General features: G+C 33.4%; 3 protein-coding genes across 14 annotated transcripts in view; 2 read left to right on the top strand and 1 right to left on the bottom strand.

Annotated features, from left to right (window-relative positions):
* The first annotated feature begins 32 nt into the window (after positions 1-32).
* Positions 33-9,243, top strand: LOC105319029 (histone-lysine N-methyltransferase KMT5B-A). Of its 3 annotated transcripts, XM_011416403.4 has the most exons (10): positions 84-194; positions 1,120-1,255; positions 1,619-1,787; positions 2,018-2,130; positions 4,586-4,772; positions 5,116-5,252; positions 5,513-5,676; positions 6,309-6,500; positions 6,665-7,261; positions 7,364-9,243. In XM_011416403.4, exons 2-10 carry the CDS (start codon positions 1,125-1,127, stop codon positions 8,044-8,046), a joined length of 2,373 nt encoding a protein of 790 aa, XP_011414705.3. In that variant the 5' UTR covers positions 84-194; positions 1,120-1,124; the 3' UTR covers positions 8,047-9,243. The 3 variants fall into 3 exon arrangements, with proteins under 3 accessions (XP_011414704.3, XP_011414705.3, XP_019919169.3); XM_011416402.4 differs by having other exon boundaries at positions 33-157; positions 6,665-9,243; XM_020063610.3 differs by having other exon boundaries at positions 6,665-9,243.
* A 3,985-nt stretch (positions 9,244-13,228) lies between these two features.
* On the top strand, positions 13,229-16,899 carry LOC105319028 (uncharacterized). Of its 2 annotated transcripts, none has more exons than XM_011416401.4 (7): positions 13,229-13,285; positions 13,455-13,598; positions 13,681-13,844; positions 14,158-14,235; positions 14,334-14,460; positions 15,696-16,108; positions 16,358-16,899. In XM_011416401.4, the coding sequence occupies exons 2-7, from the start codon at positions 13,463-13,465 to the stop codon at positions 16,475-16,477; spliced, it is 1,038 nt and encodes a 345-aa protein (XP_011414703.3). In that variant the 5' UTR covers positions 13,229-13,285; positions 13,455-13,462; the 3' UTR covers positions 16,478-16,899. The 2 variants fall into 2 exon arrangements, with proteins under 2 accessions (XP_011414703.3, XP_011414701.3); XM_011416399.4 differs by having other exon boundaries at positions 15,693-16,108.
* A 2,234-nt stretch (positions 16,900-19,133) lies between these two features.
* The window catches only part of LOC105319027 (LIM domain only protein 3), a 42,977-nt gene continuing 34,117 nt past the window's right edge, over positions 19,134-27,993 (bottom strand). For all 9 annotated transcript variants that reach the window (XM_066083777.1, XM_034467502.2, XM_034467462.2 and 6 more), the window contains exons 3-5: positions 21,648-21,867; positions 20,260-20,385; positions 19,134-19,595 (exon numbers count right to left, since the gene is read on the bottom strand). In XM_066083777.1, coding sequence (XP_065939849.1) covers positions 19,406-19,595; positions 20,260-20,385; positions 21,648-21,867 — 536 coding nt within the window. In that variant the 3' untranslated portion in view covers positions 19,134-19,405. The remainder of the gene's footprint in view (positions 19,596-20,259; positions 20,386-21,647; positions 21,868-27,993) is intronic.

Raw genomic sequence — 27,993 nt, 5'->3', positions numbered from 1 at the left:
AATAAAAATATATACAAATTATTGCTACAGATTTCTTTTAAATCATTACAGATATACAAGTGTTTAGTTATCAGGCCAGGTTGATGTATTGCACTATTTTGCGGAAGTCGAAAATCAGAGAGAGGACAACCATCAATACACAGAAAAATCGGCACAGGTACTCGAGAAAAACGGAAATTCTTTCGATTTTCATGGTAGATATTTTATGTCTATGTGTTGATACGTTCTTTAGGTACCAATCATTCTGTTGTATGCGCATTTTGTACGTTGAGCCAAGGTTATGTGAATATTTCTGGCTAACAAAAGAAGCTGTCTGTTGGATTGTTTGACCTAATTATCACGAATACTATTATCTGTCATTTGTTAGGTTTATTGTCATGAAAGAAAAAATGTTACATGTAGACTGAATAACTGTGTCTGTTAGTACAGTGTTTCATTTCAGTGCATAAATATTGATATTCAATGTTTTCTTCTTAGTTAATGGACGAACTCGTTTCTCTCTACCCCTCGATTCAAAAGTGAAAATTCTGAGCTGCGATTGGCTGTAGCGTTTCTTACTATTTACCCTCCGTGTACTTCTATAACCTTTATTGTAGCGTACTTTCAATGTATAGTACTTATATTGGCAAACAAAGGATTAGAAAAATGTACAGCACAAAAATATGTGTTTTTAAAAAAAGCAATTTTTTAAAAATAATTGTTTCAAAACTATAAAAAATTTTTGACCCTATCAGTTTATAAATATATGAAAAAAAAAACCTTTTCAACTTAACAAGTTTTGACAATCTAAAAAAGAAAACAACAATTAATTTTAATTAAACATTTATGTTTAGAGTCATGAAAAACAAGTGAAATGTTATGTCTCGTCAAAATCACAACTAATGAGTGATGAATAGACACACAAATAAAATAAAACTAAATGCTGAAATAATTTCAAAGAATGTGCAAAACATTTATCTTTGAATCATTCCTCTCACAGTCAATGCAGTACAACAATGTTTAAATAGTGAATTGAGTTTTAGGATGCACTATGGAATCAGAGATAGATAGCAATGCACTGACTTTTGAATGACAATTAAACATAAGTAAAATTACAAATGTTGTAAAATTCTATTTCAGTCACCATGGTGATAGAGGGAGCAGGCCGACCCACGACGGGGATGACCTCCAGGGAATTGTGCGACAATGATGACCTTGCATCCTCTGTCACAATTGATCCCTACCTAGGGTTTACAACTCACAAAATGAATATCAGGTAATCTTGTTTTAATTAAATGTACCTATACATTCACAGTTTTATTGTTTCCTTTCCTTTAATAAGCAGCCTCATTAAGCATCTTTCAAGTTAAACTACAACATTTATTTCTGTGAAATATGTGTATACATTTTTATTTTATTTTCTGTAAAGCAATATACCTTTTTACGGTAACTGCAGTACTGCTTTCTTGCAGGGCATATTCATATAATTTGGAAAAGTTGCAGTTTGTAGATAATCAATGATGTAAATTAGACAATTAATGTTACATCATATTTCACCAAACATTCTCAAATAACTGTCATAGTCACAATGAAGGGTTCTATAATATTCAAGTGTGGTTTATTGTTCTCTTCATTGTAGACACCGTCCAGTGAAGCAGAAAGTCCAGGATGAGGTCAAACAGTTTATGGCTCATTTCGTTAAAGACAATGTATACGACACTGCGCTTGATGAAATTTTCCGCATTGAACCTGTTCAGGCTTTTATACAGAACAAGAGCAGAGCACAGCAAGCTGTATTGAAGGAGCATGTATGTCAAATTACAAGGCTTAATTTTTTTGTATTTTATGAATTTATTATTTAAACAATCAATAAGAACTGTGGCCATCTATCAAAATGCTGTCAGTGGTGCAGGAAAATAATCACAGCTTTATTAACCTTATGTAAAAATATTTAAGATCCAATGAAGAACCTTAACTCCCTGAGACTCATTTATTTTTTGTTGAAAGTTTTATTGCATTTTTGACTTGAATTTTGTAGATGTGTAGATACCTGCGGATGTATGACCGTAGAGCGGGCTTCAAACTGTTTCCTTGTCACAGATACTCCATGGAGGGAAGAGTAGGGGCCAAGATTTGTGCCACAAAACACTGGTAAGTATTGCTGATGTTTCAAAAAAAAAATTCCCGCTAGTGTCTTAATCTTGTGTTACGAATGTATTTGTCAAATTAGGAGAAGTTTTTTTTTCAAGGCTAGGATTTTGTTTTATTATAGTACATCAAAAATCTGCCTCATTTATGAATCTCTTTAATAGACGGTTTTCGATAGACATAATTTGGCAAAAGTTACCTCCCATCGGCCACCATGTTGTAGGACAAGACTATTAATTTTCCTTTTTGAGCAACCGATTTCAAATGAGATATGCAGAAAGATACAGGGTTTAAAAAAAACCCAACTTCTCAGTAAGAAATTTCAGGAGGCTTTAAAAAATGAATAAACCTCAGTAAAACAGTACCATCTATATTGTACATCAGCAGTCCCAGTATAATAAGTTGAGATTGGCTGAATAATGAAGGAATCTAAGCATGTTTAACTACAATTGACCTAAATTGCATCTTTGGAAAACCATCTTTATGAATTTGATATGATGTATTAATTAGTTGTTAGGTCACCTGAGTCACTCAGGTGACCTATTGCAATTGGTCTTCGTCCGTCTCTGTGCGTCGTGCGTCGTGCGTTAACAATTTTACATTTTTAACTTCTTCTTGAAAACTACCAGGCCAATCGTTACCATTTTTGGTGTGAAGCATCTCTATGGTAAGAAGAATCTAAATTGTGAAATTCATGGCTCTACCACCCCTGGGGTGCCACGGGCGGGGCCAAATATGCAAAAAAAGCCAAATTTTCAAAAATCTTCTTCTCTACTCCCACGCATGTGAGGAAAAAACTGGTTGCATGGTTATGTTGTCCATGAAGCCCTCTACCAAAATTGTGAAATTTATGACCCCTGGGTCAGGGGTTCTGGCTCTAGGGTGGGGCCAATATGGCCATATAGTAAAACTGTATTAAATCTTAGAAAATCTTCTTCTCTACTACTATATATATTTGTCAAAAACTAAATGCATGATTATGATGTCCATGAGGCCCTCTATCAAAATTGTGAAATTCATGACCCCTGGGTCAGGGGTTCAGGCTCTAGGGTGGGGCCAATATGGCCATATAGTAAAAATGTATTAAATCTTGGAAAATCTTCTTCTCTACTACCATATATATTTGTTAATAACTAAATGCATGATTATGATGTCCATGAAGCCCTCTACCAAAATTGTGAAATTCATGACCCCTGGGTCAGGGGTTCAGGCTCTAGGGTGGGGCCAATATGGACAAATAGTAAAAATGTATTAAATCTTAGAAAATCTTCTTCTCTACTACTATATATATTTGTTAATAACTAAATGCATGATTATGATGTCCATGAAGCCCTCTACCAAAATTGTGAAATTCATGACCTCTGGGTCGGGGGTTCAGGCTCTAGGGTGGGGCAAATATGGACAAATAGTAAAAATGTATTATAACTTAGAAAATCTTCTTCTCTACTACCATATATATTTGTCAAAAACTAAATGCATTGCTATGATGTCCATGAGGCCGTCTACCAAAAGTGTGAAATTCATGACCCCTTTGTTAGGTGTTCAGGCTTTAGGGTGGGGCCAATATGGCCATATAGTAAAACTTTTTTAAATCTTAAAAAATCTTCTTCTCTACTCCCACACATGTGAGCAAAAATCTGAATACATGGTTATGATGTTCATGAGGGCCTCTACTAAAATTGTGAAATTCATGACCCCTTTATTAGGTGTTCAGGCTCTAGGGTGGGGCCAATATTGCCATATAGTAAAAATGTTTTAAATCTTAAAAAATCTTCTTCTCTACTCCCACACATGTGGGCAAAAAACTGAATACATGGTTATGATATCCACAATCTCCTTTGCCTAAATTGTGAAATTCATGGCCCCTGGGTCAGGGGTTCAGGACATGAAGGGGGGGGGGGCGCAATATGGCAATACACATGTATAGTGTTAATGCATATAATGTTTAAAAATTTTCTTCTCTATTCTCACACATCTGTATAAAAAAACTGACTAATAATTATGTTTACCAGGAAGTCCTCTACTGAAATTTTAATTTTCATGTTCCCCTCAAGGATGGGTTTTGACTCTAGGACAGGGCCAAAATGGATGTATAGATGTTAATGCATATAACGCTAAAAAATTATTTTCTTTACTCCCACACACCTGAAAGGAAAACTGAATTCATGATTTTGTAGACCAGATCTTTTAGTTTTTCACCAAAATAATAGGTTTCACAGTTCTTTTTGAAATGTGGTCGTCATTACAAATTTATTATTTTTTTACTCCAGTATGAAACCTAATTAATTAGATGCATATATGAGACTCCATGACAAGTTCATGTATGGGATATATGCTACTCAGGTGACCGTTAAGGCCAATTGGCCTCTTGTTTATTATTAGGTACAAAAATGACAAGATCCCTATGCTGGTTGGGTGTATTGCTGAACTCTCCAAAGAACTTCTTGTTTATTATTAGGTACAAAAATGACAAGATCCCTCTGCTGGTTGGGTGTATTGCTGAACTCTCCAAAGAAGAGGAAGAAAAAGTTCTGAAGACGGGGGTCAATGATTTCAGTGTGATGTACTCCTGTCGCAAGAACTGTGCTCAGCTGTGGTTAGGACCGGCTAGCTTTATCAACCATGACTGTAGGGCCAACTGTCGGGTAGGTGTAGGAATACAATATACCAAGATAAAAATTCTATTCAAGTTTTTTTTTTATTAAATAAATTTTAAAAAAACAAACACAAATTCAGCTGCTCTTGACATAAAATTTATTATATGTACCCAGTATATATTTTGATTTTTTTTTTTAATTGGAAACCCAAATTTTTATCACAAATCTTGATTGTTTTTAAACATACTTTTTAAAAATGTAGCCTTGAATATTTAAAAAGTTTACCGGTAGTTATAAGAGATGACCTGCTGTTGTGTTTAAGTGACGTAAACTATTAAGATAGAGACATTAAAATATTGAATGTAGATTACATGAAACTTACATTTTGTAGTTTGTTTCCACTGGGAGGGACACAGCTTGTGTGAAGGTCCTCCGTGACATTGACCCAGGGGAAGAAATCACCTGTTTCTATGGAGAAGATTTCTTTGGCGAGAACAATTGTCTGTGTGAATGTGAAACTTGTGAAAGGTAACTCCGAAAGTGTACAGATGTGTATATGGAAACTACAGGCTTATATTTACTCTAAGCTTTTTTTTTTTACTTTGAAATTAGTATGTTTGAGTAATTATTCAAAAATTTTCAACCCAGAACTTTTAAAATTTATTAAATTCATTTTATATATTAAAAGAGGAGAATAATTTAACTCTGTAATGTGTCTTCTAATCACCCTCATTCGGAGTTGATGTTCTTTAGTGTAAAAAATTTATGTGTTGTGAATTATTTTTCAGGAGGAAGACAGGAGCATTTAAAGTTGAGGAGTCACCTTCAGTAGATTCTGAGGAAAAGGGTTACAGGCTAAGGGACACAGATGATAGACTGACCAGACTAAAAGTTGACACTGAGAAGACGAGACCAGTGGCAGAGATGCTTGGGGCTGCTCCATATGGCAATGGTAATTGGATGAAAGGCTGCTGATGATTGCTAAAGATTTAATACATTTAGCTTTTCATAAGTAATTATTGATCTAGATGATTTGAAACTAAACCATTATGGTTTGATTATAGATTTTATCCAAAACAAACCCAAAAGAAATTGGTATAATCTCCTTACTGAACAAGCACCACTGGAATGGGCTCCAAAAAATCTCCTCAAAAATTTTTCTTTCATTTGTAAATCAATTTTTGAGTTTGATTATGAAAGGAGTTCCTAATCAAAGAATTACCTACCTCCAGAAATAGTTTGTAACTGATAAACTGAATAGTAGAAATTTACATACATGTAAATGTACATATGAGACAAAGATGGCGATGTTTCTTTTCTCTGAAAAGGAAAACGGATTGTGGCCCTTGGTATATGTAACTGATTGATTTGCCTTTCGATTCATGTGTACTATTTTCTAGAATTGGTCAGTGTGTGATTTTCAGTTTTAAATAAGCTGATTAGATGACTCTAGTAATTACAAAAGTTGGTCTGTGAAATGATCAGATGTCAGAGGTTGTAGGATGTTTATGCTGTTTGAGTTTTCTACACAACTGTACATAACTATGTATTTTTGTTAATTGTTGAGTACTATTTATATTACAGAAAATTGGAATATACGAGATGATAACCTGAAGAAACAATCACATCTGTTGAAGAAATCTGAGCTGAAAAAGAGGGGGATCACTCGCTATGATGCAGAAATTCTTTTATCTCAGGGCCTAAAGTTACCAGATCCTAAAGAACTTGGGGACAAACCTCACCACAGTCTTCGCTCACAGTCATCAACTGGTGAAGGTGATTGACCCGGGTTTTGTATCATAGCAGCGAAACAAAACAAGAGTTAATGTATCTGAATTTTATGAAAATTTGAAATGCACTGTTTAAGAGGGGGTTGGTTGTGAATGAGTTTGTCTCTATGATAGGAGATTTTGTTGTAATAGTTTTGGTAACATTTTTAGGTCCAAGTGCCAAAAGGAAAAGATTATATAATAAACGTGGGAAAAATGGAAGATTTCAGTTGAAAAAAGGAACTTGTGTAAAAGTATCAGAACAAGACACAGGGGCATTAGAAGCTAAAATCAAATCACCAAACAAAAGGATGAGTTTTAGCTTTGAAGATTCTCGTGAATGTAGTGTTGAGAGGACAGCATCTCCCAGAAAACAGGAGTCTGTGAACAGTGTCTCCTCAAGCTCCATTCCTCGATCCAGTCCAAGGTTACGTAGAATTTGCCAAAACATGCCAAAGAGTGAGATAGCTTGTTCAGACATTACAAACACAGAGCCACCTCCCAGCATAAAGACGGAGCATGTCGGAACTATTCGTCAGAGTCCAAGAATCCGCTCCGTAAAATCAGAGAGAGACGATAGCTGTCCAAACTTATCACCTCAGGGACAAGACTGTGATATATCAGACAACTCACTTAGTCAGCCCCCTCACCTATCAGAACTCCATGTCACCACAGTGCCATCTCTAACCTCCTCACCCAGGCTCCGGCGGACCAGTGTAACTGGGTCAGACACCTGTCATTCGCCACAGTACTACAGTGATGCATCAGGTAGTATTAAAACTGAAAATGTTGATTGTAGTCAGGACAGTGAAATTTTGGGCCAAAAGTGTGAGGTTGATGGAAGAAATATATTTGAGTCTTTATTTGCAGGACTTAAATCATCATCATCAGCTTCGGTTCAGTCAAGTCCTAGAACTCGAAATCTGAGTTGTCTCAATGGGGTTAGACAAAGTCCAAGACTGCAGGAACGTTGCACTCTAAGTCGCTCAAACTCTTTAGGTGATAGTGCAAAATCAACAGCTGTGAAGTGTTTAGACAAGCATTTCCTGAATGATTGTCAGAAAGATGATTGTGAAATTGATGTAGTAGGAATTGATCAAGACACAGAATTCAATTTTTCAGAGCCCATAAGTGGCTTTGAAAAACTAATGTGGGGATCCATTTTGAAACCCAGGTCAAAAGTTTCGTCCAGTCAGGAAAAATGTCAACAGTGGGCGGAACCCAATAACAATTGTCACATGTATCGCTCGCTTTCTGACCAGTGTCTGACGAAGAAACAACAGAGGGAGCATCACAAAAAGCGCAAACTCTCCTACTCCGTGACCTCATCGTTTGAAGACAGTGACGAGACCTCACCGGTCAAAAAGGTCCCCAAATTAATCATCAGGAAAAACAAAGGCCAAGAGGAAGACATCTTGTTGCTGGAGATAGAGAGCAAAGTGAAAAGAAATGGCAATGAACTTTTTAACAATGTCAGCCCAGTGAAACCATATCCAAAGAAGTTAAGACTCAAGCTAGGGAATGACTTGACTGAAATCAATCTACCTCAATGAGTCTTAACTATACTAGACACATAGTTCCCTCATTATTATTTTCTTTTTGTATTTATAGTAACAATCAATTTTATGCAGGGTTTTCCATTTCATTTTCCGCCTTTCATGTGTATTGACTATATGAATTAGAAATCATTTTTCACTATTAAAACTAATAGAATTTTAGAACATGCATAATGTATGTGATTTTACTTTCTCTCAAGGGAGGTAATTGGGAACATATTTGAAAGATCTCCCTCTAAAATGATATTTGCTTTTCAATGATGAAAGTAAAATTACCCAAGACCTACATTACCCAAATGCCTTCACTTTTCTTTATACAAGCTTTCAGTACAGTTTAGGATTGAATAAGAAAACTTACTATGTGTTGCAGTTTATGCACATTAGAAGGAGTATCTTGCATTACTGCTCTAATGGGAGGGAGGGGGGTGGCAGAATATTTTGAGTGTAGGAATAAGAAAAAGGGAGATTTATTATTAAGTTGGCTTTCTTGTACAACATTGTACATCTATTTAATATTAATATTGCTTGTTGTGATTTTTATTTTGTAGAAATCTCCCAAGCTTTTATCAGTGTGTAAAGAAAAAAAAACACTGAGTCAGAAAAGAAATAGAAATGTGATAATTGTTGACAATATTTGTTGAGATTTGTTCCGACTGTTTGCTGTTTTAATTGTTGTGTTGGAATTTGTTTTTGTCCTGGTGTTCCCTGTAGCAGCATTACTAACTGTAGCGTCATCTTACAATAATCGCAAATAATGAAGCAAAATTCACATTAATTGGTCATAAATTGAAGAAAATTCATTTCCTACTGTTCCTGTAGTCCAAAATATCTGAAGTTTTCCTAGCTTTTTATATGATTTTGATATTTTACTTGCCAGGAAAATATCAAAATTGTTTTAAAAAGCCAGAAAATGTCGGGTACTTTGAACTAATTGTTCCCATGTCTGTTAAGGTTTTTACGAGTACTTTGGACCATTGTAGTTTTTTTATGCATTGTTAATAAGAGCATGACTTTTCATTTAGTAATAGGCGAATTGTTTTGGTGGAGATGTGCAGGGATTTTCAAGTATATTTTAATACACGTAGGTCTCTATGTAAGAATTTGGTCAGTTGAACAATTGTAAATTAAAATACTGTTAAAATGTATTATTTATTGTGTTGATATGACAACAATAAAAACAAAACATATACAATACATCTAACTTGTTGTGTTTTCATTATAAATAACACGCCTTTTTACTGGTATATCATATGCACATGTTTCAGTTAAAAGGGGCATGGTCACGATTTTTGGTCAAAATTTTTTTCCCAATTTTAATGTTTAGAATGCTTTGATAGGTCATTTTTAATAGGCAACCAAAATTTAATTGTCGTTTGTTGAGTTATAAGTGAGTTACAGAGCTTATAATTCTATGCTATGTTAACAGCCCTTTTGTTAACATTTTGAATCTTAAAGTAATAATTTATGGTTTTGACCTATAATTAATGTGTTAAACGTTAGAAATTGTTCAACAATGCTTAAAATGAGTAAGAAGATAGACGAATCAGCTTGAAAAAAGATTTTATTCTTGTATATTAAACCTATGTAAACAAAAACGGGGCACGAGCCTTGTTTACATGACAAAGAACTGTGAGCCCTGTATCTTGCTTATAACTGTACGAACGACTCTCAAATTTCATTTTATCATTAGAAATGCACTCCTTAAGCAATATAAATAACAAGAGGCCCATGGGCCACATCGCTCACCTGAGGAACAATAGGTAAAATCAGCTTAACGTTCTCCGATCCCCAGCCTCAAAGTATTTTTTCCTCATAATAATGATATTTTTCTTTCAACCTTTATAAATGAAATGATATAAAATTAATTTTTTAGAGAGTATCAATGCATTTTACAAAGTTATTGTAAAGCCTACGGTGGATATAATGGAATAAAGAAACAAGTTGAGTTAAAAAAAGATCTGTGCATCTATTGGGTCGAACTCTATAGCAAGGTGTTTATAAGTGGGAGTGCTCCGTGGATCCACTACGCCAAGCATGCAGTTGTGTAACTGATGGTTATACTAACAGTAGAGTTAGAATTATTGTACGAATAAAATATCCGGATAATTTAGAGTTATCGAACTTTGCTGAGGATCGGAGATCGTTAATGGAGTCATGATACAAACTATCTGGACAATGTACAATAATACATGTAGATCCTGTATAAATAAAATCCAGGGGTCATGATTTTCACAACTTTGAATCTACACTACCTGAGGATGCTTCCACACAAGGTCATGATTTCCCCCTGGATATTCTTATGTTTATAATCATCAGTCCCCTTTCTAACAGGATGATTTTATAGTCATATCACAAGTTGAGTATTGCAGTTCTCAAAAAGATCCTTAACAATTGTTTATAATTATATGGGATATAAACCAACATCAAACTCCGAACCTCTTGTGAGGCTGAAGAATTGTCCTGGGGCCAAAGTCTTAACAATTATAAATAATCATCTGATTAGTTTCTGAGAAGAAGATTTTTAAAGATTTACTCTTTATATTCTAATGTAAAACTTCGACCCCACCCCAACCCCCACCCTATTGTGGCCTACCCTACCCCCAGGGGTCATGATTTTCACAACTTTGAATTTACACTACCTGAGGATGCTTCCACACAAGTTTCAGCTTTCCCGACGGATTAGTTTTTGAGAAGAAGATTTTTAAAGATTTACTCTATATATCCCTATGTAAAACTTTGACCCTCCATTGTGGCCCAACCCTACCCCAAGAGGTCATGATTTTCACAACTTTGAATCTACACTACCTTAGGATGCTTTCACACAAGTTTCAGCTTTCCTGGCTGATTATAATTAGTTTATGAGAAGAAGATTTTTAAAGATTTACTCTATATATATTCCTATGTAAAACTTTGACCCCCCCCCCCATTGTGGCCCCACCCTACCCCCGGAGGTCATAATTTTCACAACTTTGAATCTACACTACCTGAGGATGCTCCCACACAAGTTTCAGCTTTCCTGGCCAAATGGTTCTAGATAAGAAAATTTCTCAAAATTTTTCAATAATTTCTAATCATCTCCCCTTCAAAAAAAGCCTGGCCCTTAATTTTCACAACTTTGAATCCCCTTTGCCTAAGGGTGATTTGTGCCAAGTTTGGTTGAAATTGGCTCAGTAGTTCTTGAGAAGACGTTGAAAATGTAAAAAATATACTGACAAACAGACGGACAGACAGACGGAAGACAGAAAAAATGTGATCAGAAAAGCTCACTTGAGCTTTCAACTCAGGTGAGCTAATTAAAATAAAAAAAATAGAATTTGACCAAAATCGTGACCATGTCCCTTTAAAGTATGGAGTGAAGAGAAACAACTGCTTGTAAAGTATATGTACCGAAGGGAATTTTCTTTTATGTATGCATTTTAAAAGAAGTATTTAGTCCTCAAATTATTTTTTTATTTCCAATTTCAAGCATATAAGATTAACACCATTTCAAAATTACGTTAAAATGAAACACTCATTCCTTGGTATTTTAAACATTTACATTACGGAAGTTTGCTATATTTCTTTCCATTTGAATTTGAAAATCATATATGTGGACTACTCAGGATATATTTGTTTCGCATAGAAAATGAACATTATCTTTAACTTCCTCTGTTGATGTAATTAGTTCTATGGTGCTTCATGCAAGATTGACTTGTTCAAAATGTGTACATATTTTACATGAGTGTGTGTATATTTATTTAAAAAAAAGAGTTTCAATGTGTGTATATTTATTAAAAAAAAGAGTTGTTTTTGCATGTTGTTTTCACACATTATTATAACCCACGCAAGGAATTTGTAATGGGTAAACTGATTTTGATCAGTCAGTCCTTTTTTTTTTATAAGCGCAACTCCTTCAAAAACTTGGTAGGTATTTAAGACACAGTGTAGAGATATGCATATTACTAGGAAATTTCGGTTCCATATTTTTTTTTTAAATTTCGGCTCCTTTGAACTTAAAATTTTGGCCATATATTAAACGAACAGTGACTGTTTTCAACTGCAACTCCTCTTCAACAACTGCAAGGAATTTGTTAACACTTTGGAGGTATTTAGGACACAATGTGTACACGTAGATGTGCAGTACGTGCAGTTTTATATCTATTGCAGATTTATTTATTTTTTTCATATGATCTATGTTTTAAAATATTATGATGCATTTTTGCATAAGGGCAATTTCTCACTAGCTTTGTAGAATATATGTAAACAAAAACGAAGAAAATCAAAACATAAACGCCAAAAGTGTTGGTGGTACGTATCAAGACCTTATCTATATGGTATAATCTATGGACTGGTGTTCTTACCATTCAACCATTTCAGAGTGCGTTTTTTAAATGCTTTATAAAAATTTGGCCACAAGTTTATGGACTTCTGTTATTTTCTATAAAAAAAAATCCATTGGTGTGGTACGAAGTGATATTTCTAATGTATAGTGGATCATCACATCAAGTTTTTGATGATTGAAATTAATTCGTTTTCTATTTGATCTTAATCAAACAATGACAAAAATATGGAGCATTTTCTATGAATTAAAAGACATTGAAGTTCTAAAAAATGACACTACTTGAAGATGTTGATGCTTATGTGCACCATTTCAAATAAATATATTCAAGGCATTGAACATTTGTAAGAATTACAAACCAGTATATTGTGAAACATACATGGTTTGGAACGAATCTTTAAAATACATGTATAATTATCAGAGATATGTTGATATAAATTATCGATAAATCATATTATATAGGCAGTTGACGCGCATTATTCCCCACCTTCTTGTCGGATTAAAATTTTTTAGTCACGGCACTTACATGTATATACTGTTTGCATTATCAACCAAGAAATGTGAAAGTATACCGAGGCTCGTACATACAGTTGAAAGTGGCGGAGGGAGCCGGGATGGGGTTTGGCGAGGGGTTGGGGGTGGGGGGGGGGGGTAATGGTTAGCGTTGGGGAGAGATTCTTAAAAAATGTAAATTCAAAATGTTTCGGCCCCTCTCCATTGTAGCCCAACCCTACCCCGGGGGTCATGATTTGAACAAACCTGAATCCCTTCTCAACCTCACTTATTTCTCCGAGACACTGATATTACTTGGTTGAAAAAAAAAAAGAATACCTTTTATCCGGAATATCAGATATGTTTCACGTAGGTTCTTTATTTAGAGAGGAATAAGTTCTACTTCCTGTTTAACTTGGTGATAAGGTAAAAAAAAAATTCTCTAAATGCTTTCTTTTTCTTTACTGCATATTGAATGAATTATTTGAATGAAAAATAACTAACATTGAGATAAATGCTAGATTAATTAATAGTACACCATTTTAGGGAATCGGTGCATAAAAACTAATACGTGATTGAAAATTTTTCAATAAAGATTTGGTAATGTCAACAAGACCATCACACGATAATGTCATCAATACACTTGGTGTCAATATGGCCTCAGCCTTGGATCAGATAATGACTGTCCAAGAAGAATCATACGATGACTTTCTTGAAGGGTTCACTTACCTAAATAAAGGTAAAAATTGATCACGTTCGCACACTCAAATACAAATCACAAAATGAATGGAAAATTGAGAAATGTGTGTTTATTATTGAAGATGAACTGAGAAGAGAGATGACCATTCCGACAAAAAAGAAAACAGAAAAATCACAGACAGACAAATCCAAAGGAACAGAAGACAAAGGTCCATGTTTGGAAAAAACTCAGATTGAAAAAGTGGATAAGATCGAAATATCACTAGAGGATGAACTGGAAGAGGAGGTTATGTATTGAGATTCGATTAAACATATTAATGTACTTTTCTAACTTAAATTTATTTTAGTACATCATTGTCTTCTTTACTAACCATGTGTTCTAATTCCTAATGGCTAAGAATGACAAACCATGCAGTTCCTTAATATATCATATCATTGTTTTATTTGAGTAAACAGTATATTTATTTTTCATTTGTGTTTCTTAAATTTTCAAAATAACATTTTTTTACTGCTAAATTGAACTACTGACTAAATGACTTATAGAGCACATTGCAAGAATGGTACACAAAATTTGATTTAGTAATTATTTCTAATTTTAGACACTTGAAGAGGGAGAAAAGACAAGCATTATGTCACAGAAAACACAGACTGGGTCTGATGTTACAAGCAGGCTTAAGGTATCAGAAAAGCTCAGGTCACAATCAAAAAATTACAACACTGAAGTAATAAGAGGGTGTCTCTTCGTGTTACTAAATAATCATTTGTCTCTTCTTAGTTTGACAATTTTGTAATGACTGAAGAAGCTGATGATGATGAGTCTAATGAAATTTGTGATGATTTCATGTTGGATGGATATGAAGCCAGTTTCTGTTTGATTTCAAAGAAAGAATTATTGTCCAAAGGTAAATACTTTTTTGTCATGCATCTCTCTCTCATTTGAGCTGGTACTGTTAAACATTGGGTTCAAAAATTGTTATTTACCAGAAGTGAGGCAGTAGTACCAGTAGTACTAATACATGCAAGTATTAGAAGTAATGTTAAGGTGTCCCAGAGCAAAAATACGGTTAAAAAACGAAATCTTTAAATCAACGAAGAAATAGTTTGACTGGGAGTATTTCTTAAAATTTTTATATCATATATTGACAACCATGTCAAACATAATACTTGATGCATTTTTGTGATGTCATATGTACTTCATTGTCATGTGACGTGCGTTTCCTAGCTAACATTGCATATTACATGTATCTGATTAAATCAGATCGGTGCAGGTGATTACTGACATTAAAGGAGAAATATTTTTATGAAAAATCCTTTGTTATGTCATACACTTTGAAGTTCTTGCTTGGGCTTCAAATACCAGGTAGATATTTTGTTTATTAAAGATATTGTGAAAACATTTTGCCAAATCATCAAAATAAGGCACATTTTTACTAGTTAAAAGCGATTTACATAAAATTGGGGTAAATCTGTAGGTTTCCCAAGCATGATTCACTTTGGTACCCGTATTTTCTACAAATTTTACTTAAAATATATTGATCTTTCACCTGCGCCAAGCTGTTTTAATTCCTTTATTCATTTGTTTACACGTAACAGGGAGAGTCTCCAAACTACTAATTTATAAATTTATACAGTGTAGTCTTTTACTTAAAATGAAGCTTTAAATCTACAGATTATCTAATACTGACTATTGATATGAATGAATTATGTTTAACTAAGCATAAACGACAGTATCTATGTAAAGGAAACAAGCGGTTTTATTACGGTAGTTTAAAAATAATTCACTTTTAACGTTATGATACATTCCCTGAGACCTATCGAAAGGAATGCAGATTGTGACCTCAAAGTTGATTATGATGTCATATTGTATGAAGTACAGACAAGTGACTTTCTACACATCGCTGTGGGAAGCCTCAACACTCCTGCGATACATTCAGCAGCATATTTATTTATATCAAAATTTAAATTTCGTTATATGATGCATCATATTTTGAATACATGTATATGCTTTAATGTCATACAGCAATCATATATTTATTTTTTGATTCAACTACAACATTTGAAGTAAGTTGATTTTGTTTTTATTTAATGCAGCATTATATTTTTATTGGTAAAATTGAGTTCTATTTGTTTTAAGAAGGTGACTGTAACAATAAAAGAACACCGGATCAAGATGAAGCAGACATAGACAGCCTTCTTCAAGACAACAGTGGTGAATCAAAAGTCCTTGACATTCCTGTCCACTTTGAAAATAGAGACCTCCACATCAAAAATGTTGAACTAGACCAAATTCCGTCCAATCAGGCTCCTTCTTTCATTGACTCTGATCACTCTCAATGTGACATTGATCTACAGAGGGAGTGTGCACCTTGTTCAGAACAGCTAAGCTGTTCTGACAGGTTTGGAGCACCTCCTCTAGATACAGTACTAAATCCTGGAGAAGTGGAGGATCTAGGAGCTCCAAGGAGAATCATGAACAAAGACCAGGAGCGGATTCTTGATTTCTCTGCAACCTACAGAACAGAAGTGGTTTTAACTTCAGAGTCAACAGAGGTATAGTTTGGTACTATCTGATAAAGTCGTTTTATTATTGAAAGTTTATTAATCATTCATGATTATAAATATAGACTCAACTGATGTATCTACCGGTATTTATAAAGATTAGGCACATATTGCTATTTTATCTGTTAATCTCTGCATCCATCTTCAGATAACCAAGGGTGATCACTGATCTTGTCTTTTACTCATCTTCTGAAAATTTTGACCTGTTCTGTATATATATATACCTATATATCTTTACAGGAGTGTTCAAATGAAGTGACAGCATTCTGTCTGGATGAGGACTTTGACTATGACAATGTTGTGCTGACTCCTAAATTCACTGTGGAGGAGGTGGCTTTCCTGAAGAGTTGTAAAACATGATGTACAAAATTTCCAAGTATAATTCAGGACAATCCTGTTTAAAAACTATATTTATGTTAATATTAATAGTGCCATTTTCAATGACAATCATTGTAAAGGTGAGATTATATATATACGACACAACTCTTTTATTGGTTCATGTGTACATTGATCACGTACGTGATATTTTTTATTTCTATTGTGATTTATGACCCTTCCGTGTAAGAATAAAAAAAAATAAAAGATTGAAGGTATTTTCACATTTTGTTTATTTTTATGTTTCATCTTTCTAAATAAACTCTGTGAAGCAAAAATAAAAAAAAATCTTGATTTTATAATCTTTAGGGAAAAAAAAAATATACACCAACAAACTATTGGAGAAATTCTGTACAGTAAACATGCACTTAGTTATGGCAATGTCTTAAATCATATACTAGTACATATTACATAATTTATTGTACATTGAAGGTACATGTTTAGAGGTCAATTCACAATAACTGAAACACCATAATCACTACCTGCCATTTAACATGTCTGCCTTTAGAAGTTATTTTTCAAAATTCAAAATATCTACATTGTACATGTAGTTGCACATATCACTGTATGGCAACGATTTAAAGTGGTGATTTTGTAGAATTTTAGTTGAATCCATTTCTATCGGCATCATGATTTGTTATTTTCATTATTAGAATATTTACTCCACACAGAAATTGACAATGATCATAATACAGACAGGAATCTAGAAAATTTTAGAAAACACAGAAAGATATTCTTCAATAAACATGCTACACACCAATACCGTTACATGTACATGTAATAATTAACAACAAATGGCTTTAAAATATAGTTCATCAATTTAAAAAAAACCCACCATATTCTAAAAACTCGAAAAGGAATTCAAATACTGCAAAATAATTTATGTTTATTAATCCAGTAAAGAAAAAAGGGTATTATATATACATTGTACATCTTTTTGAAAAATGTTCTATCTGGTATTTTAAAAAATCTCAATTTCTATAGCTTTAGCCATGCCTAAGGAATTTCACATATATATGGCATGTTGGACTAGATTCTTTATTTATTAATGGCAATATTAAAAACAACATTGCATGACAAGAATGGGCATGACTATCTAATATAACTTAAAAAATAAATAAACCATTCAACCCAAAAATATATTGGAATAGGGTTTGGAAGAAGCTAAATCAAACTCTATTCCTCTCCTTTTAAAAATGAATTTTTGACTAGCTTCCATAGGATCATAAAATATAAGCTAATACATATCTAAAATACACAATGCTTTAAAAATCATGTCAAAGATGCTAGAGTTTCAATTAAAAATTCGAGCAAGCCATGACCATAACAAAAGTGAACATTGTTTAATGATCAAAATTAAAATAATAATACAGTAGTTACAAAATTTAACTTATATATTTAAAAAATTTGGTATTAGTCAACTGAAAAAAATCTAACACTTTTACGGCATGATCTCAGTGAATAGATGTGATTCAAAGAATTAACATTTGAAATAATTTAATGAAATTCAACCGGAAGAAATTAATTGGAATGTACTGTGTATAGTTAATCTTAGCTTATTCCCTCTTATAAATATTACCGGTACATCTGAGCACTAATTGGCTAAAACATCCAGGGGTGCATTTTATAAATGAACTTAAGGCTTATGACCAAATGTTAAAATGCTCTTTATTCATAAGTTTCAAAAAAAATTTAAAGTTAATGCCAGGAAACATACTGTATACTTGTTTTTTTTTGCCCCATGTAATTTTCGCCCTTTAACACTTGCGAACAGTTTCCTGTATACAGTACCTATACAAGAATTGAAATTGCTTGATACAAAAAGTTGTGTAATAATTTGGTTTGTTGAGATTCATTTAATGAGACTAATAAGATTTATGACTAAGTCGTAAGTTCTTATGAAAAAAAATAAAATGCACTAAAGACTCCCAGTTACAATGTTTATAATCGAATGTAATGTTTAAAAATTACATTCATCATAGCACTTATCTGACAAAAAATAAATACCTATGTTAATTAACTATTACCGGTAATCATATTTACAAGAAAAAAGATCTTAAACAAAAAAAAACTTTTTAATACATGAACAGTGTATATGTACTCTAAACATGCATCAATTCTGTACAGTAACAAATATGGCAAATATACTGTAATAATTTATTAATTGTGAAAAACATTTGAAAATATTCAACTAACGTACATCTAATAAAAAAAAAAAAAACAACAACAAAAAATGCGCCTAAAAAACATTAGCATTGCATGAATTTAGTAACATATTAAAATCTTCTTGATAAAGTAGAGAAATTTTGATATTAAATATAAAAACAAAATCAATTCTTCAAAAACTTTGAATAACTATTCCACACATAAAAAAGTAGAGAGAGATAAGGAAAACAATGTTTCTTAAAGTGATAGGCCACTATATGGAAAAAAATTATTCACATAATAAAATTTGAATTTAGGTCAGAAAACTAGTACAAAGCACTGCTAATAAAATTAGCATTTTATTACTTATTATTAATAAGGGACTAACTAATTATAATGTCTTATATGTACATATCAACAACAAAACAGGAAAATGACACTTGTTTTAACACTCTTTGAAAATCCAAGTACACACTGCAAATGGACAGATGTGTTGACTAGTAAACTTCGGAATTTATCTCCTGAGTTGTAGCACTGACAGTATAATTAGACAGAGTTATCCTTCTTGACCTCTGCCACTGATATGTCAGATCATTTGTAGCCATGTGGACGTGATGGGGAGAGCATAAATTACAGTAAAATGAAACCATGCAGATCAGTGCCACCGAGTGTCCAGTGTATGAAGTGTCAAATCCTGTACAAAGGTAGATGGGGGTTAAAGGGTGGGGTGGGGTGGGGGTGGGGGGTGGGGGTCAAAATTCCCCAACCCTATAATGAATTAGGGCTGGGACTTCCATAACCACTGGAGAGATCGTCACTGAGGCTCTGCGTCTGCTTCTTGATCTGGGACAGCGCGTTATAGCTGCATGTCATGTTGGCAAAAACCATTCTCTCCTCATAGTCATATTCACACAGAATTTTATTGTCACATAAATAAAATTTGTCTCCCACACAGAATCTGCAAGACAGAAAATCACAATGTGTGAAAACGCAGTATAATAACCCATACAACATACAATCATATATCAAACAGCAATTTTGAAGTCACATAAATCTTGAATAAAACTGGGAGTAAATGTTGCAATTTTAAAGAAAAAATGAACAAAACTATCAAAGTCGAGCTATTTGTATAAGACCTCAATTAAAACACTTTTATCATATAAGCGTTAAAAGTGGCTGTATAAGAGGTTTTTTCTTTCTAAGAGGCTAAAAACAATTAATTAAGATGTGTATTCCTTGTTATGTAAATAATACATGAGAATTACACTCGCAAGTGCCACCCAAAAGCCTATATGTTCGAGTATTGCAAGCAGAAGTGTTACACAGCCAAGCTCAAGTGTAACATTATGTCAACTTATGCTCACAAAACTAACGCATAATCCACATTATGAGTTGGAGATTAGTGTTTTTTTCATAACAAAATAATTAATGAGAATATTGATATTAAAATTTATTCCTCTCTCTCTCTCTCTCCTCTCTCTCTCTCTCTTTCTCTCTCTCTCTCTCTCTCTCCTTCAGGCTTCTTGTGAGGTGAAACCTGTTGTAATCAAAACAAAGCTGAGACGGAAAAGTTGAGGGTAATGAAACAGCTACAATCCATTAAAGTTGAAATTTATACCCACCTATGATTACACTGTTGGCAGGCGAAACACTCCAAGTGGTAGACATTGCTCTTGGCTCTCATGACCATTTCAAACGCCGGAATCATTTTGGAGCAAGCTGAACAGTAACCAGTTGTTCCAAACAATCTATGAATCAAGCATTATGTGTTATTAGAAACAAACTGTTGTAATAAATCCAGGAAGACCCTAATATACATATGTATATAAAGCCTCAAAACATCTGTTTTAATATTTCTCTTGGTTTAATATTGTATATCGAGGGTAAAAATAAATTCAGTGGAATTCCTCTTCCAGTTGAAACAGCAGTGTTGAACCAGATACTGTTGCAAATAGTGTGGCTTTAACCGATTTATCTACTTTGTGGAAGTCATTGTTTGCATATAAATTGCTCAGAGGAATTTTTGTCTTTAATTTTATTGATTCCGAGCATGTATTCTTATAATCCTATACAAGTTTCAATTTGAGTTGTAATATCCATTTTAAGTTGCTATACAAAACCTATTGTATCTTCAAATCAGACAAGCTTCTTAGAATGGACAATGCAAAAGAGTTAATTAACTTTGGTACTGTAAATTCTTAGCAGAAGCTATGAAGTTAAGAAGTTTATAATTGTAATGTCATATAAGATTGTACATGATACTTCATTACCAATTTCTTTTAATAATATATAATATGATTATATCTTATCACTTTTTCTTTTTTCTATCCACTCACCTATTGTGTCCATCAATTGTAAAGTAATTTTTGAATAGAATTTAGATTTTGCAATGAGATTGATAATTCAATTACAATAAGAAATAGTATTTAATTTAAATTTATTGAAAAATTCACCAAACTATTATCAAATTCAGAACTTTGATTACTGGTCTTTAATTGACCAAGGATTGTCTTATTTTAAGCTGCATTTGATTGAATGAGAATTTGTCATCAAGTTGTCATCAACACTGCAGTTATTGATAGATGAACAAATGTTAATTCACTTGAAATGGTCATGTCTGATAAAGCATATGATAAAGCAAATGATAAGAACTCTGACATAAAAAAAAAAAATTACACATGAAATTGCCTCCATAAACATGCCCCCCCCCCCTTTCAGTAAATAAATTACTAATTCCCACCTCAATTCTGATCAACTCACCTGAGATAAATGAATTGCCAATCCTTTCCCCCCTACACACACACCTCAATTCTAATTAACTTTCATCACTAATGAATTACTTTTTCTCTACCCTCTCCCTCCCTCCACCTCAATTCTCGCCAACTAATAAATTGCTACCCCCCTCTTTCTATCCTCAATTCTAACTATCAAACCTGAAATAAATAAACAGCCAATTCTCCCCAGCCCCCTCCCCCCCCCCCCCCCCCCACCTCAATTACGATGATCTTACCTGAGATAGTCCCTCCTACAAAGGAGGAGGTTAGCCTTAGTGAAGAGGGTGGAGCCCACCTCACCGAGGCGGCAGTCACAGCAGGAACACTTGAGGCAGTCCTCGTGCCAGTACTGTTCCAGGGCCTTCAGGAGGAACCGGTCCGAGATGGCCTTCTTACATCCCGCACAGTCCTGCTTCGTAGACATGCTAACCGCTTCCTGGGAAATCTGAACAGGGCCTGGCGGTAACACACACAAACAAATAATACATTATTAAAAGGTGTGATAATTAATTTTGATGAAAAGTGTAAACAACTCTCCGTTTGAGGTTATTTGATCGATCTTGCTGGCAAAACAAAAAAGATATTAAGAACAAACCCTAGAGGCTTATATTAATCTCTCCTTCATAATTTAATTTGCACTGGAACATGAAAAATACATCAATTTATTTGGACTTTACTTGCATACACCTAGATTAGTTTAATAATGCGCCTTGACTAAGTTAACAATTTTTTCATTATCAGCAGTTTTCTGTGACTGGTTATTCTAGGCCTGGATTTATATCTGTTGCAATAAATTGTCAAATTGAATTGTCCACAAGTGTCTGTTTAATTAACTGCATTCATGCAATGTTCTTACTAACGCTAGTCCAATCATAATGATATTATCAACATTAACAACATGAAATTCAACACTACTAAAACAACTTTGGATGATATTTTTAAAGGACGTTTCTTTTATAACTGCATTAATAGTAACATTTTAACATAAGTTTTTGCACTTTTAGCTCAATTTATATTCAAATAATGCAGACACATGAAATAATTGTTGTCTAAAAGGGGACACTTATTGATTACATTATTAGGTTCCTATGCATGTACATGTATCTCCAGGCTAATAGAATCATATACATGTATCTATAACAAGCATTTTGGACTTTCATAGATCTCTTAAAAATTCATTACCAGGTATTTACCGTAACAATTTACACTTAAAATATTAAAACTCTGCGTGCTGAAGTGGGGTTGATAACCCTGTAAGTACGCATTCCCTTTTTGGTAAATCTGATGATAATTTAACACAGTTAGTTCAAACAAATAGTGCTTCTTCAACTTTGATAACTGAGGACATCTTTATCAATGTAGTACCTGTTAGATAAAGATTATGTTTCTAAAGTCATGCTCATTAGTTTTGGACTACTTTCATAAGTTTTCACAAAATTTTTGAATAATTCAAGAGAGAGTGGCCTAAAACTGTCAACTTTTAGATATTAAGATGTTTTATAGTGATTTTGAAAGATAATTTGTAGTATTTTTTAACCAGTAAATATCAGTAACTGCTGGTATATAAAGGTTAATGCCACACACAGGAAATATCCCAGCAATTTTCTAGACCACTTCGTATAGGCTTACAAGTCTCTGATTTATATAAATCTGACAGGATTATTCCATTGAAATAAAATATTGCAACATTTACATGTCACAGATGGCATCTGATACTGTTTGTCAATATCCTCATAATGGATATCTGATGAGAATTAAGGGCAGCTTTTATAGACAGAAGCTCTCAATATTCATCCAAAACCCACAATTTTCCCTCCTTCAAAACCCGTTTTTTTTTCATTCTGACAAAAAGTACTTACATTTCTGTGTGCCAGTTCACAAAGGAAAAATGATTTCAAATTAAAACTTAAAAGCCCTTGTTTTGAATTACAATCCAATGTTGTACAAATCCCCCTCGATGTGTACACAACTTCCCAATTTTATGCCATTAATACAATTTCTCACACACTCCGACACATTTTCTTTGCATAGGAGAAAAAAAAAATATTTGGAGTTTTACATTTCAAAGCTTGGTATTTTACACAGAAATGCTTTTTAAATTCACTGATTTTATAAAAAGCAACGGCAGCATCAGACACACCGTCAACTTCAGATACAGATTGAGAAGATAGAGTCAACAGAACCTTTTTTTTCTCTCTCTCTCTCTTCAGTGGAATTGTCAGATATAGAGGGCTTTTAAAATTACAAGGTTATTAAGTAAATATTATGCAGGAGCAAGGTTTGATTTATTTTAACAGGAATCCGGAAGGGAGAAAAAAATTCAAAAGTAAGCTATACTTACCATCTGTTTCCATTGCCATGGTAGTTTAAGAAATATACATAGAAACAATTAATTTCCATGCCAAGAAGATGAAGGTTGTGTTTTGAATTGAGTCCTAACACCTGACATATAAACTTGATGCGAAACACACAAGTTCACCAAGTTAATGCATCTTGCATCTTTATTTCCCCAGAAATGATATTTTCAGCAGCCTTGGAGAAAAAAATAGTCTATCCTGACTTTCATCAGATTGGCCAAGTATTCAGCTAGCCACCGTAGATTGCCGACTTCCCCAGACGTCACATTTAGACGCGATGTCACACGACCAAGAAAGCCATAATCAGCTCTATCAAATCCTATCCAATGCCCGAATACAACCTTAATGATTTCTTTCTTTTGATAGGAAAAGTCATATGCATAATCTGGAAAGTCAGCTTATGAGCTCTGAACAAAAGGGAACTTTTTAAGACCGCCTGATCACAGCGAAGAAAAAGGGGATTCCTGGCTGGTGAAGGCAGCGTTTCTCACCCGGTCCAAAAGTCTGCGTTCACGGATGATTCTCTAATGGCTTATTAGTTCGATACTTAAACCCCAGTTAAGAAGCACACATAAATACAGTGATAATATGGAGGAAATAGGATTGAGAGCACAGTGAGCTGGCAATAAGAAGTTACTCCTAGCTGTTACTTTTCTTTGAAGACAATCAGGCTATTCAAATAATTTCTTTTTTTTTTTTTAGATGTGGGCTGCGCCTCCTGAATGAATTTGTCAATACGCAGACAGATGTAGTTCTGTGGCTGCTATAGGCCACTGACATATTGCACACAATCTGCACACAGCAACACTGCCATAAACCTTCAATCATTACTCATTCCGGGCTAAAATATTAATTAAATTATTAAAAGTGCAGATGTAAATTGCATGCATTCACCTTTTGCAGTTTGATTTCATTTAATTTAAAAGAAGTGTTAAAGGCATGAAAAGGTCTTATCTATGAAATATTCAGTGGCTTAAACTTTTTCAGAGTGCACAAAAAACTGTGCCTTTATGAATAGGATTATCTGTACATTACATCAGCGTTTCCTTAAAAGACCTTTCCCAGTGTTTTAATCTTTTTGACTCAATATGGCATCATTACCATAATGGGTAAACACTCTCTTAGTATCCAGCTTTATAATAATAAGTCTTAGGAATGGAAAATCTCTTTTGAAAGAATTTACTAAAGTGTTTTTCTCTTTTCAATCAACTTCCATTATATTGTACAAAGAGAGTGCCAAAAAGGGTTCTCTAATATTATAATTGGCACTGTGCTAAGTTAAAAAAAACATGGCTGCTTAATGAATAGAGGGTCCCCTTGCATTGACATTTTCCATTAATGGCCTAAATCTTGGAAGTTTTTGACAACCATTTTCCAATCACATGGCGGCAGCTTACATTTATTTTCCATCAAACAGTTAAGCAGTTACAGGATATGAAAATTATCCCCAACATTAACACTGCATTAGCCTGTGAATAAAAAGCACAGGGTCCCAAAATAGTCCCCCCATACATATAGTCAGGATATCTAGTTATGCAGACCAGTGCACACCGTAATGACAAGAAATGGAAAAGACTTAAGCTGTCCAATTACAAGTAACTGACCACTCAACATTTCAAGTCAGGGAACCAATTTAAAAACAATGCCGGGAGCAGTTAAACCGAACTAATCTGATTGGGAAGTGGCAACTAAATGAGCCATATTCATTTTTTCCTTCTTGCTAAGAATAATGTAGTCTGTCTGGCAATGGTAAAAAAAATAATTTATTAATCAATGGCCCAGCTCCTCAAGAACTTTGTGGGCCATAAGTACATGTATTATTCTGGAGTAAGGTTTCTGACAGGGTTTTAAAAAAATCCCTGATTTCAGCACACATCATTCTTTTAAGTAGATGTAAAAATGGACACTATCATCCCTCATTACTGAAAGAAGACATAACCTCAAATCTTACTAAAAGCAATGTCATCTTTACATTTGAGTTTTTATATGCTGCTTGCATGCATGCTTAACAAAACAAATGGCAAACTTCTAATGAACATGACGTACATGTATCTTGGTTTTTATAAGGTACCCCTAAACTGTTTAATCTACCTTAATCTAGGAAACGTTTTGTTTTTAATAATATGAAAAATGCTGTTAAAGTCTTTTATCATTAGCATCTGTTAACTACTATCAAAGAAAATTAATAAATTTCAGGAAAAGTATTAATGCTATGTATCTTTAGTAAATAAATATATTAAACACTATTTCAAGAGATACTTAATATAGTGAGTATTTCAAGGGAGGCAATTCTGCAAGTTACCCTTTATCACAAGCTGCAGTATCTATCATTCTGAAAGTCAAAATGAATCAATTCCAAAACTGAAAAGTATGATAGGAGAAATTGATGTTGGCATTTTCTGTGATATTCACCTCTGTTTAGAAACTGTATCAAAGGAATATCCTGATGGAAATATTCTAAGCAATAAATTGTTGGCTTTTCACAATCTTGGTTAGCATATCACTTTAAGAAGAATAAATTTAAATGAATTTGATTTGTTAATACTCAGGTACATTTTTCTTTGGAAATTCTTAATATTTGATACAATGTATAATTTAAAACATACAGCTGAATGGAGTCCAGTAAGCTGTTAGATTGGTATTAAGCTTTTTCATTGTTTGCCCATAATCAAGTATTTTTATATTGCTCCAATACACTGTTTTTAAGGCCATCCAAAATTGATTGTGTCTACCCTCTCTTGATCAGCTAACTCATAAGACAGTATCTAATTCAAGATGTTTTAATTAACAATCTGAGCATAATCTCGTTTGGTTTTTTTAAATCCAGCTGTTGCTTGCAGATATTTTTTTCTATTTAATAAATATGATTTTAATTAAAATGTTTGTGTAACTTTATGACAAAAAATTTTTATTTTCCCTACCTACTGCAAAGAGCAACAAATTAAATTTCAAAAGATGTCCTTATTAGCTTTAAATACCTGCTAACAAGAGATATATGATATAAAGCTTTTGCTTTGCAGATGGTTGCATTTTAATTACTATACTAAATGGCAAGTCGTAGCAAAATGCTTTTAAAATCATGAACAAGGGATATTGATAAAAAAACTGACCAATCATAATTCTATTGTCTATCAGATTTATCAAATAATGAAGGCTGACAATCATTAGAAAACGAGTTTCATATCTCTATCAACGGCTACACCAAAATCTCATAAACGTCTCATTATCTCTTACACTCCACTGTTTGTTTCTCCCCTGTAATTTAGAGGGATGGCACCTTCAGTAATTACCTTTCCATCCTTGCTCTATAAAACTTAATTGAATAAATTTATTCCTTAACCCAATATTTATAATCAAAGTTCATACTTCAGGGATCTTGCACCTAGATATTCTGTGCTAACAAGGAAAAAAAAAGGTTTCTGGTAAATGCAAGTAAACATGAAAAAAAAAGATTATTTGCTTTCTTAGAATACTATGAGGACTGCCTTAATTTAAGGAAGATTCAAGTGCCAACATCCCCTCCCTAAAATTTATCCATCTTCAGGGAAGTTACCGGTCCTAGTACAGAAACAAAAAGTCTTTACTGGGTTTAGGGAAGTTAGTACATTTGTACTACAGAAACGTAAGAAAGTTACTGGCACAGAAAATGAAAGTTACTGGCACAGAAAATGAAAGTTACATGTACAGAAACAAGAGACCTTTAGGGATTAGTTACTATAACAGAAACATAAGAAAGTTAGGTACAGAAATTGAAAGTAACTAGTACAAAAACAAAAGATCTTTAAGGAAGTTACTATTACAGAAACATAGGAAAAGCTATTGATACAGAAACGAGAAGTTACTATAGTACAAAAACTAGAGACCTTTAGGGAAGTTACTATTACAGAAACATAGAGCTATTGATACAGAAACGAGCTATTGATACAGAAATGAGAAGTTACTACAGTACAAAAACTAGAGACCTTTAGGGAAGTTACTATTACAGAAACATAGGAAAGTAACAGGTTCAGAAACAGGATTATACTAGTACAAAAACTAGAGACCATGGATGGCACACTGCTCACCACTAAACAATTGCCAACAGTGACCTGTACAGTCTACCACAATATAGTTTGAGTAATTAATTAAGTTTATGTAAAATTTATCATAAATTTTTTTTAAAATGCTATAATATAAAAGCAGTTTTTGAAAAGTGCTTCATCTTTAATTTTTTAATTTTGAAATT

Source organism: Magallana gigas, chromosome 5 (genome assembly GCF_963853765.1).
Source record: "Magallana gigas chromosome 5, xbMagGiga1.1, whole genome shotgun sequence".
Lineage (NCBI taxonomy): Eukaryota > Metazoa > Mollusca > Bivalvia > Ostreida > Ostreidae > Magallana > Magallana gigas.
Note: the sequence above shows the minus strand (reverse complement) of the source record. Positions and strands in the feature narration are given on the sequence as shown.